The sequence below is a fragment of the Sipha flava genome, unplaced genomic scaffold (assembly GCF_003268045.1).
Source record: "Sipha flava isolate LNK unplaced genomic scaffold, YSA_version1 324_pilon_pilon, whole genome shotgun sequence".
NCBI lineage: Eukaryota > Metazoa > Arthropoda > Insecta > Hemiptera > Aphididae > Sipha > Sipha flava.
Genome location: NW_020273009.1, coordinates 451,100 through 464,768, shown reverse-complemented (window position 1 = coordinate 464,768; position 13,669 = coordinate 451,100). Strand labels below are relative to the sequence as shown.

Below are 13,669 nucleotides of genomic sequence, written 5' to 3'. Positions count from 1 at the left end.
AAGAGTTTTTGTTATTAAATATGCAAGTAAAATATCTATAATGATAAAAAATTAAACTTTTATAATATATACATGATTAAGGGATTATTATTCTCTTCTAAGTATGAACTTTTTTCGTGTCAAAATAGATTGATATTTTTAATTATAAGTATATATAAGGACTTTATCGTGTTTTATTATAATTATTACTGATACTTTTTTTTTTAAAAAATGCAAAAAGTTAAAAAGCCGATAATTATTGCGCTAAACGTTAAAACGAATTAATTCGTATAATTATAACGCGGTGTATTTACATATCAAACATATAGGTTTTTATGCGATTATATTTTGATTACATTCATCAATCATGTAATAATAATCGTTTTTATGTCTATAACATTGTATAAGTACGTGTATAGTATGAGACGAATCGATCGACGACGGGGTCCATTGCCGATGTTAGTAATACATGAAATTAGTTTTTATTCGACCGATCGAGTTTCAATTTTTATTCTCTCCTCCACCCGAAACAGATCTCGTCTAACGTTATGACCGGAGCCGAGTCAAAGAACGCGGCGATCTATTTTTAAACAACTCTTAATTTTTCATTCACATCGCGCTCCCGTGTTTATAATAATTTATTAACGGGTGTCGTATGTGTGTACATTACTACCGTAATAATAACAACGATATAACTGTAATAGTCAGTTGTGGACCCACGAAGAGGGGGAAATATGTCCATAAGGTCTGAAACTGCTTTGAAATTTTTCCATGTGCGTTCATAAATGGCGATCCTTTACGGTTTGAATGTAAATAAAATACTTTTAACTTGAAAGTTGAATAAAAATAAAACGGTGGTTTTTTTTCTTCATCTTAAACGCACAAAAATTGTATTAAAAAATTAATTGCTTCCGCAAAAGTTTCTATAGCTGGGTGGAAAAATGACATTTGCTTTTCGGACCCACCCCTATTAAAACAAATAAAATAAAATCTGGTTTACGTGTCCAGGTAATAACAAAATATGACACGGAAAGCGGTCGCGCGGTGCAGCATAAATCGCGCGTGGAATTCGACGGGGCGATGTTTAAACGAAAGTAATAGTGATAATGATGATAGTGATAATGGTAATAATAAAAAGGACAATGTGCTGCGCGAGCCCGGCCGCGGCTGTCCATTGCGCTTGCGCTGCAACCGGCGAAGGAATAAACGCGGTTCGGCGGCTGTGGCGGCGACCTGCGATTTCAGTTCGTAACCGATCGTCAACGCGTTCGCACGTCACACGTCCGACCGAATTCGGTGATCACTGATTGGATACGATTTTTTCGAAACGATTTTTCCACGCGATCGCCCACAGGTTTCGGTGTTCTTCTTTTTTTTTGTTTGTTTTTTTTTCTTTCGTCCTCTCGTTCTGTATCACACGTCCAAACTTTTTGAGCTGTGCCAGTCGTCGTGTATCCTCCTACGCCCGGAAACCGTCTACAGATACAGTCCGATAACGTCGTCGTCGTCACAGCTGACTCATGTGACGCGGCCGAGATCATCGCAAGCCGCAGCGACACTCATGGCATGGGAACTAACTTGTCCAAAGGGAGACACGTGAGTGCCGCGCGCTCCGGTTTACTACCTATTCTGCCGCCGACTTCTTCCGACTACTACCCCTCGACCGAGTGTACCGCCGATGTATTGTATAAGTTCTTTTTGGGTACGGTAAAAAAATATGCGAAATACCAGTGACAGCTGGTACATATAGTAGTTACAGGTGGTGGTGGTGGTGGTGGTGGTGATAGTAATGATGTCGATGGTGGTCGTGCGTGCGATGTACTTGTAATAAACGCGATTTACCACCCGGAATATATTACCATTATTATAAAATTTTTATAAAAAAAAAGATGTGTTATAGTATAACGTATAATTGTCGATGTACGAGAAATTGATGAAAGTTTTTAATTCGGAAAGCAAGTGTGGCTTGAAATGATAGAAGGGGAAGAGTTCTATGAAAATAAGAGTGGACAAGGGGAAGAAGAAAAAAAAGGTCGTATATTTTATTGCAGGCGGCAAACGCATATGTATATATATATATATATATGTGGTAACCAGTAACAGCTGTGGGACGCAAACCGTTAAAAACTATACGCTGCCGCCGCTATCGTGCCGCGACGACGGATCTTTCGATCGACATCGTAACATTTTACAATAATCATTATACAATGTAATGGAAAAAAAGAAGTTGTCTAATTTATCGGCAATTCATTTTACCGTCAGATCGGCCGTAAAATCATATTATCGTTCTATTTAATTAAAAATATACATCATCGTTCTACTTTTTGCCGTGGTGGAAACGAGAAAAAAATTATATAAAAAAAAAAAGCAAAACAGTATTACAGCTGCACCATAATAATGGCATAGCGCATGTCTCTATCATTAACCGCGAATATTGACGAATTAGCATTAATATTTAATAATTGCGTTTTGTTTGAAATTGAATCCTTAAAAATAATATTTTGTCCAAATTGCATTTAAATATATTTATATTACGATATATATATATATATATTAAATTAAAAAAAAAAAAATCAAACCCATTATAATTTTGTTGTTGTCAAACCGAAAATAATAATTTTATTTTTCGACCAGTAAATTTATTAATTTTGATCTTGTGGTTATTATTATTATCAGTGGATAAACTACCATCGGAACAAATATTGGATTGAACTCGACATTTATATACTTACATTTTTATAGAGTGTACTACAAACTTAAGTTCATTGGAACAACCTATGTTACATTTGTTGCCCACATGTGGCGAGATATGTTTACCTCGAGCATATATAGTTTCATTGCGTTTATTTACAACTATCATCAATTTCAATTAAACGATTTTAATCGAACTTTCTGTTGGTTGGGCTTTAAATTTTTCTCAAAAAAAAAAAAAGAAATAAATAATAATAATAAAAACGTATCTGTCTTGGTTTACAATTATCTATTTAAATGATGATTCTTTTAAAACATAATTTAAAAAATGTAATAATATGAGTTGCATGGAAAATTTTCGATATTCAATTTTATATCATCAATATATTGTCGTTAAAACCAATTAAATTCTGATATTCAACTATCTACTGCAAAAACGTTCATGTTTTATTATAATGTTGAGAAAGTCAGCAAATTAAAAATGTTCTTCGCTCTTTAAAGATGAAAGAGAAAAAAAAATGTAATAAATGTACACATGAAATCGAAAAAGGAACATCGTTTTATGTAGTTGAAACTTTTCAAAAAGTCTTCAATTATTAAAACTTTTACTCCGTTATATCTAAATATGGTTCTAATAAAATTATTATATTTCTGCGAGATTGCGTAAATAATAAATTAAATTTACAAAAATTTGTTAATGATTTATGAATTACATAATTCTGTATAGGGTATCCCCCATCAAGTTCGTTGAATACACGACGAATATTTTTTTTAAGTTCCAAGACGTTTCGAACTTTGTTCTGGTAAACTCGTGACTTAGTGTATCTTCATGAGAAAAAATCACACGACGTCAAGTCGCAAGATCGAAGTGGGTAGCTTTGGTATCTACGCAACGAGATTAGTCTGTCCAGGAATTTCTTACGCAGCAGAATAATTATTTCTCTTGAAGTGTGACAAGTTGAAACCAAATATTTTTGATGTTAATTTAGTCCAAAAAACGCCAAAAAAAATTACTGAGCTTAGTAGATGTATTCTTGTTTGGATACAAGACTGCGCAACTTGTTATACTTCAAAAGAAACAATCCCTCTGCTGCGTGAGAAGTTCCTGGATAGACTAATCTCTTTGAGTGGCCAAAGCTACTCACTTCGATCTTGCGAATTGACGCCGTATGATTTTTCTTATAGAGATACACTAAGTCACTAGTTTACCAGAACAAAATTCGAAATGTCTTGGAAATGAAGCAAGAAATTCGTCGTGTTCTCAACGAACCTGATTGGCAATATGTGGTCGAGATATGGTACATTTGATGAAAAGAATAATCGCCTATAAAGCTAGTAGGGAGGGTCATATGCCCGATATTGTTTTACATTGTTAAACCTTAACTTTTCTTGAAGAGAATAATATATTTTTTATATTTTTTTAAAAGAAATTAATTTAATTTATAGCAGATTTAAATCCTGCGTTTTTTTTAAACACCCTATACATAGATAATTTTTTTTAAAATCGCATGTTTACAGAAAATGAATTCGTTTAACTTTAAAGTTGCTGGTTTATAAATGTTTGAAAATAAACAAAATTGTCATCATTTTGTTAATATTATTTGTTTGACTAAACGTTTGAGTAACATAATACAACATTATGAAATTATTTGGTCACGAATAGAATAGAGTATCTTCCGCGTTGAACTTCGATATTAAATCGGATGACATGTAAATAAGACGTAAAGAATTTTTTGTTTATAGTTTTAATGTACCGTTTCATTCGATTTAATACCCAACCTCAGTATAAAATATATATATTTATTTGTGAACCTAGTATTTTGAACTAAAAGCAAAAGTACAATAACAACAACTAAAACTATACACTATACTATAAGTTTTCTATTTTCTTTTTTTTTTTTTTGCACATGAATGCATTAGGAAACAGTGATAAGTGAAACGTCAAGAATTTAATGTCGTTTATACTTTAACTTGGTTTTTTAGGTCACATGTCATGACTTCCTGCATTTATAATAGTTCATCTTAACTTCTTATTTATATACATTCCCGCGTGATATCTCTAAACTACGAATTGTATTTGACGTCTAAGATGAGAGAAAAGTTTTTTTTCTCAAAATTGGCGCCTCGCAGACGCCTATCGTATCATATGACACATATAACATTATATTCCTGACACTAACTATACTTCCCCCATCAATTAACAATGATCCACCACCATTATCGTTATATCATTTTGATCTTCGATTTATCTCTTGCAATTCCCAGTCATTTTAATGTAAAGTTACATTATTAATCCATAGGTACACGAAACATCTAAAATATCCGAAGTATGTACTGTATATATTTTTATAATTAAATTATAGGCGTACTTTTCATCATAACTTATAACTGTCATTAGAATTAGAATTTTCATATTTTTTATTATTATTAGTCAGCTCTGTAATTAATGAATAAACTAATTGATTACAGTAACGTGTTATTTATACCCCATTTGTCGGTACTTATTTTTTCTTCCGTTATTGTTACAATTATAGGAATTAATTTAAAATACTATAAAAGCTCTAATTATAAAAATAAGGCTTTGTTAAAAAAAATACATTTTCTTTAGTTTTTTTTTTATTCACATTTTTTAGTAACTATTTTTCTACCTACGTAAAATAATTTCGAAAGTGTTCATTATGTTAGTTGTAAAACGAGTTGTTTTTTTTTTTACATTTTTCTCTGTATTTTTAACCAATTTGATTTTTTCTTTCCCTCTTACCCTTTAATTACATTTTTTTTTTTACTTTCGGGTGATAATATATATTATGTACCATTACGTATTATACAGCACATGAATAAATATCACAGCAAAACTAAATGGACGTCACCACAAATACTCGCAAAATATTTAAATGATTGAAGACGAATAATATGTTAAAGTTTTCCTTTAATGACAAGCCATTTATTCTTTGTTTGGTTTTGAATTTCTAAGAGCCAATTTGTTTATGTTATAAATCCGAATCATGTGATTTATTCTAAGAGTATTTTCTCCGATTAAACTGAAAATTAATGTTAAACTTTCAGAAAACTTTATATAGAAAATCAATCATTAAACCTCTTTTTCCAGTACAGTTTCAAAATATTTAGAATTAATCATTTAATTATTCCAGCGAACGTATTATTTTTAACTAATCGAGATACATGATTTTTTTTATACGTGGTTGTTACTTACTTATAATACTGTTCGAGATATAATTTCAAAGTTTTTACTATTTTTTTTTTTAAATTATATTTTTTATAAATAAACAAATACTAAAACAAATTTAAACAAAGTATTACTTTGATATGGAAGGCTTTATATTTTTTATATTTTAATGGTCTTACTGTGGATTAATTGTGCTTGTTTTTTTTTTTTTGTTTATAACTATTATAAACCCATCAAATTCTTAAACATAAATTCACCGTTAAAAATATGTAAGCACTCGTAATATATATCTTAGGGTTTAATAAAAGTTTTGCAATTAGTTTTGCGTTTTATAATGATTAAAAATCATAGAGAAATGTTTAAGCTTAATATATAAAAGAATATATTAAATAGTTTTATTGGATATATGTAAATTTTTTTTAAAGAAAAACCTACCGTTGTGACTGGAAATAATATCACTTAAAATGTATACCTTCGGTGTGAAATTAATATATTATACATACCTACAGAAATACTATGATAAATTTTCATATTATTATTATATCTGAGCTTTTATGGAATTTAATTTTGCTTTCGATGTCTCGGTTCATTATCACGGTCGTTGACGTTCTATACGGAAACGTGAAGCCGTTGCACGGGTGATCAGATTCATCTTTCGTTTTTACATTGCCGGATTTCCTGGATCGGCGATGCAAGAGACGATTAAAGGAAATAAATAACAAGAAGAAACACGAATTACTCTAAAATAATGTAAATATTAACAGCGAAAATATATTAAACGATACACTCATAGACACATTATCAATGCTTTCTGTTTGCCATTGCCGGAGCTGTTATGCAATAACCAGCTCCGGTGCGCTTGGATTTTTTTTTTGCCTTAAATATATATATTTATGAATTATATTTTATATAATTTTGGTTTGCCGCGTTTATAAAACGTAAAAACGGATAAAAACGATAGCCTGTTTGTATTAAAATATATATTATACTGATGTCCCATCGTCACGTACAAGTTGTTTTTTTATCGTACGATATGTGCGTTTTATGCTTGCATAGACGTTTTCAGTGGAACGGAGTAAAAAATATTCACTTTTTTTCATCGTCATCGACACTGCCCGAATAATATGCAAAATAATTTCGATTATGAAATGAGCACACAGACGATCAGCGATAAATTAAGTACCGACTATCAAGTGACACTTACAGATTTTCGTCGTGATTTTTTCGAATTGCTTTTGTCACGGCGGTTCGTCGCGACACTTTTTTTTTTTTTCTTGTTATTGATAACTCGCATATTTTCTCTGGAAATTGCCATGAATATTGTATTATTATAATATGATTCAGTAGACTTATATGGATTTAGGCTTGTTCATAATTTCATTTAGTAATCAATACGTATTTATTAGGTTTTTTTTTTTTTTTTAATTTTACCATTATACTGCTATGCGTTGTGTGTGTGTCTGTAATAGCCAATTTGCGTAAAGCTTTTACGTAATAATATGCCGAAAACACAATTTTACAGAATTGAGTTGAGTCACGCGATTTGTTTTTCTTGGTTGACACCACGTATAGCACCTTAATTTATATATTTACTTTTTTTTTTACATTTTACCGTGTTAATATAATTGCATACTCGCCCGTCTGTCAAAACGTTACAAATACGTCGTTGGTATGTTTTTGTCGATTCCCCGCGGTTCAATTATTATTAAAATAAAAAAAAAAATAATGTCAACTTTTTCTCGAGTAAAACTTTGCCCTTAAAAACTCCAGTAGAAAACGAGATATCGAACTTATCTCTTTTTTACTTCATATAACTCTATTCCCTCGCGAATGTATGTATATATATATCCTAAGAAATTAATATTTTATAATGCAGTGTAAACATACAGGAGTATAATTTGACGAAAAAACGAATATATAAGAGTTAACTTGGCGTACGATTTTTAATCACATGGAGGCATTCAATAAATTGCGTTTTATTTATTACGAATTTAATTTATTTATTTCGTTTATTATAAACGTATATCTTCATCCCCATCATTTGCGAATTTTGATATTCAACCGTAATTATTTTCGATTTATTATCAGAACGCATTCTGGAGTGTTGCAGTGTACCTACTTGTATTTTATCGTTACGATAATGACGACTCGTTTTATTTTATCACATAGGCTGTTCATAAAAATAAAAAAACGGACGAAATGCGCACAATGCTTGTCTTTCGAAATTGAAATATGTACACACACGTTATATACGCGCTTATATTATTCTGTAAACGTCTGAAAATATCGTACCTAGAAAAATGTCACTTAAGAGGCTGCTGACGTCTCCTCGGAACTCGTCGTATATTATAGCAGTACTCGCACGTAAATTGGTTTCAAATTTTGTCGGCATTTTTGCGAAGACTGCATGTTCCATCCACCGCCCTCGTTCGTATATGACATATAATATTATCGTACACGTATACACACACACACACACACACATATATATATGTATGTATATATATATACATATATTTATTAGTGTTGTGTTTTCATCGTAACGCGTTATGACGGCTATTTCGGCCCGTCTCGTCGCGTCGGATGAAGAAAAAATAAAGCAAAAAAAAAAATCGAGCGGGTCCGTTCCTCAAATACAAAATGATGGTGTCTAGTACATCACGAAGCGCGTGTCATTACAAAATGTACATTTTACGTACTTAGGTTTCTGTGCGAGTCGGTTCTTCAGAAAGATACTCGACGGGATGTGTTGTATGTCCGCGGGATATGTAAGCCGTCGCGTACGAATAAATGGAAAAAAAATCTGTCGAAAAAGACGTGCGCTGAGCTGAACCGTTTGCAGTGTTGTTTGTATTATCATTAGTATTATTATTATTTCTTTTACTGTTATGAAGGGAATCGTAGTGTAGTCGTCGTACGAGTTAATCAACCGAAACGGTGAAGCAAGCCGGGCGGAAGGACCCGATAAAATAAGAGAAGAAGAAGAAGAAAAAAAAAGATAGAATCTCGCGTATGCACGTATAAATGTATAATAAACTTATGTGATACGTGCGTGTAAAGGAAAGAGGAAGATATGATTTTTTTTTTTTTTTTAACTTTTCTTCTCGTTCCGCTGCCGGTGACACACGCGCATGCGTGCAATACGATACTATATCGTCTTGTGTACATGTGTTTGCGTGCGTGCGTGCGTGTGTGTGCATTAAAATATATCGTATATATATATACATATTATTATAAATGATACGCGTTGTTGGACCGACCGGAATCAAGTTTCGAATACGTTTTATCTCTTGCGTCGTACAGTACAATAAAAATATATTTACGAGTATTATTATTGTTATTTTTTTTTTCATTACTATATCATCAGGAACGAGCCGGTCCACCAGCCAACTGTCTTGTTGGGTTTTAGGTCCTTGTAATTCGGGGCTATTCGTCAATAAGTACCAACGGACCATAATTAATGGATTCAAAAAATTTTATATTTTTTAATATCCATTTCACTGTATTTAGACATTTATACAAAGTTTATGAGTACGTTTTAACTTTAACTGTAACTCAAGTAAATAACGATATCACTTTCAGTAAACTGAAAATAATTGAAAATCGCTTATGATCATTAATAGGACAAAGAAAGTTTAGAAGCAATCATAATAAGGTCTTCCGAAAATTGAATTTAAGAAAATGTTAATTTGGAGAATGTTCTCGATATTTTTAATCAATTTTCTGCGTTATTTCATAAATTACTGTTAGCGTAGTGTAGCTATTTTATTTATATTTGACTGGTTTAAATTAAAGTTTCAAGTCGTATTAAATACTGTTTTAGTAAAGTAGGTTTTAATTCTACGATATAGTATCATATTGACTTAAAATCACCCGAATGTACATGTTCAAAAATTGATAAACATGATAGAATGCCACCTCTAGTAAATAGTAAAATTTGGGAGTATAAAGCAATGAATAATTTTAAAATATATTTATTCAAATTATTTAAATATATGTACAGAACATGGGATTAGAATTATAATTTCTATATAGCAATAAATCAATAAACAAAATAAATGTTTTAAATAAACATCAAAAACAGGTGCTGTTTTGTATTTCAATTTTGAAAAAGATGTTTTATTTGTACACAATTTATTAATTAATAATAGCGGTGAAGATTTATTTAATTATTTATTATTTATCACGGCTGCGTTCGACGGAAAAATAGTAATTGCTAATTACGAATCAATTACGAATTTTCCTGAACTAGGGTCTTTTCTGATCATAGGACATTATCGATTTTTATTTCAACGCTACGTATGACGATAATGTTTTCGATCGTTTTTTCGCACCTACAAGTACGTGTTCGTCGTATTCGTGTGTCCGCGATATTTATGAAATGTATTTCGTGCCGCGGCTAACCGGGAATCCGCGAAATGTTATTATTTCATCATCGTTACGTTCTGTGTACAACGTATAAATATTAACATAATATATCGTACGTTTAATATTTAAATACACAAGGCATTGTACTCGGGATGACATTCGACGCTTTTCGGCGAAGCAACACAGTGTACGCAGGTGCTGTTCGTATCGCACGACGACGATAGTCCGCCTTATCGCGCGTCTTCCAACCCGTTGCATCGCTTTTTTCCCGTACCAAGACCTTTATTGAGACGTTCGAACGTCTTTTTCCCGATCGCTTTACATGCCAGTCACGTAACATAATATTATTCGCGTGTACGGCAATAGAGTAGAATTTTTGACGAGTGATTATTAATATATTCCGATAGGATTCATATCCGATTCTTCCGACGACCATTCTCAGTAAACAATATCTAATTAATACGCATTTCGACTACAACACAACACGTGTCCGTACGAATACGAACTGTTTACACGCGCTCTGGATCGATTAAAATATTTTTTGACGGTTTTACCGTCCACTTCTCGCCGCCGCCGTTGTTCTACTCACGTAAAGCTTTTGTGACAGCCGCGCTAAGCCGTGATTCTAGTCTTTCGAGCCCAACGTTTCGCTCACGCGGCACCTTTATCGATCGTCACATGGTGAATCGCCGTCATAACAATGCATAAGCACGACTGTTATTATTACCATAATTATTAATATGACGATTTATTACGATGTGGCCGTTTGAGGGACACGGTCGTGGGCAAGATTGGTCGCAGCAGCATGACGGACACAATAATTATCGTGCGACCTGCAGCGGTAGCCGTATTGACCGTCGATTACATATTCTCAACCTTCCCACCGGCGATCAAGTCTAGCCTACTTCTCCCGCACCTCCACTGCCATGCCGTGCGCTACATCCCGACAATAATAATAATATAGCTTCGGCAGCGATGCATGTGCGTGCGCATGTGTTCATTATAATAACATTATCGTAATCGTCGCCGATTATGCACACGGTACACATAATCGTATATTACAACGATCTCGAATAATAACTAACTCATTATGATACTTACATCGAGGCGACGCCGGACGCATAAAACATGTAGTTATGCACACGAGTACACATGCGTGCGGTCCTACGCTACATACGTGCTCGGGACTTTGCCAAGAGAGATGATAGTACGTAAAGCGATTACTGTTTGGGTTTACAGCTACTCGCGAAATGTCTTGTACACGCTTCCACGTGTTGACCTACCGCAGATGCGTACAGATGTAGACAACGAACCGTTCGTATGACGGCTGTTAAAACGATTTTGATCGATGCGATAAATACAAATATATTGTAACGCACGCATGCAATCTGTACGTACCTACTACATGTTATCGACAAAACTGAAACGATACAATCGCGGTCGTGTATTTAAAAGCAGCGCGAGCGAAGACGAAAATCGCGGTCATATTTTTTCCTTTGCGCATCAGTCGATGCATGTGCGTGTAAACACTACAGAAAAACACTATCCGGAACGACACGGAACGAGCGCATAAATATTCATTAATTTACACTCACATATATACATGAGCACACGCACGCACTGTATAAACAGAACTGGCATAATAAATATTAATACAAAATAGACAATAACAATAACGTAACGCATATTCGACACGACTTGTTCGCATGCAGATGCGTACGCTTTCGTCGCAAAATTATTTATAGCCCATTAGTAGACCATCCGCAGAAACCGTGGTGTACAATACATGTACGTTTACCTGTATAATACCTGTATACAACGATAATAATAATAATAATAACACGTCGTCATCTACAATGCTCGACTTGGAAAAATTAAAGAAGTGGGACTCTATTTACTTTAAAAAAAAAGAGCGTCTCCAAAACTTGTTAAGCGTTATAGTTATAACATAATAATAGTAGGGGGACGCTAAAATTTCTGAAAATTAGTTGGAGTACTCCGTCCCCTTGCGTCCCCTCTCAAGTCGAGCACTGGTCTTCTATCGAATTGTCGTGGACGTCTTATATACTATATACTTTTCGCACGATAAATAACGTTAACGTAATTTTCTTACGTGACGAAAATAATGATTTATACTTCGTTAAAATAAATAATAATTATTCGTTTTCTGTTTGCAGCGTGAGTGGCTGCAGAGGGATGTGGACAGAGAGAGAAGACTGCGTTTGGACACGGAGGCAAGACTTAAGGGTTCCAGTTCCGAAGCGGACAGATGCCGTGCCAAACTGTCAGCTCTGCAAAAAGACTTCACCAAGTAAGTAGTGTTTTATTGATCTCAATCTTGCACACTGTAGCATTCGCGTTTGATGTATTATGTTTTTTTTTTTTTTTTTTTTTTTAATATACGGACATTACCTCAAAACGGTACCCAAACTGAATAAAAGTAAAAGCGTAACTTTCATATAAATACATACACCCTTAATACGATTTGGTAACAGTTGACAATCATTTTGATGTGATATTGTACACCTGTAACATGACATTACATCGTAATATTATAACATACAATGAGACGCCTGTACGATGATTTTATTGTGAATGTTAAATTGGTTTACATTTTATAATCCCAGTTTTTCACTGAGTGTGTATGTATATAATATTTAGTTATTATTTGTCTGGCCCGTCATCTCACATAATTTATGGCGATAAATTTCCGATACTGAGAGGCATACTATTATTTTACCCACCGGAATTTATGTAAACATTTTCGTGACTATACAAATCGATATGACTATTAATTCATATTATCTACTTAAACGTTCATGGTTTTCATGGCGTCGATTTATTTTTCGCTCTTTGGCAGTCTCCGTGTTTTTTCGGCAGAGAAAAGAGAAAACGTATGACTAAAAATGTTATTGTAACGAGTATGACATGACATGACGGCGACGATGATATCTTCTTATTATAATAATACTGTACGTCTTGTTTTGAAGTTTTAACACCTTATTTACAATTATAACACAAATACATCTATATCATAAGCATAGTACAGAAACTACTTATTTATTCAAACATCACTGTAGTGGTGCTATATAGTGGCGATGGTAACGTTCTTTATACAGTATTGTTAACGCGATAAATCACTTATCATTTATCACATTAAAATACGTAAATTCCACATTCAATTAGGTTTTTTTTTCTTCTTTTTATTCATTCACTTGATTTTAAAACCTAAGCTGCGAATTGCGTGCAATGTTGTTCGTTCCGAAACAACTCGACACTATTTTGCCATTACACACGCATCCGTGCGCTCAAAACGTTTTATATTATACGTACTTTAAACTTATGTTTTCTTCAGCACTCAAGCGCTCTTGAAGATTTGTACTTGTATATATATATATGTGTGTGTGTGTGTGTGTGTGTGTGTGTGTGTGTGTGTGTGTGTGT

At 33.1% G+C, this 13,669-nt stretch overlaps 1 protein-coding gene across 3 annotated transcripts in view; it reads left to right on the top strand.

Moving 5' to 3' along the window:
• LOC112686802 overlaps positions 1-13,669 on the top strand; it is a 252,933-nt gene that overhangs the window by 157,606 nt on the left and 81,658 nt on the right. Inside the window, exons 1-2 of one of the 3 annotated variants that reach the window (XM_025559240.1) lie at positions 1,236-1,575; positions 12,403-12,536. In XM_025559240.1, coding sequence (XP_025415025.1) covers positions 1,546-1,575; positions 12,403-12,536 — 164 coding nt within the window. In that variant the 5' untranslated portion in view covers positions 1,236-1,545. The other 2 variants (XM_025559241.1, XM_025559239.1) reach the window with 2 other exon arrangements.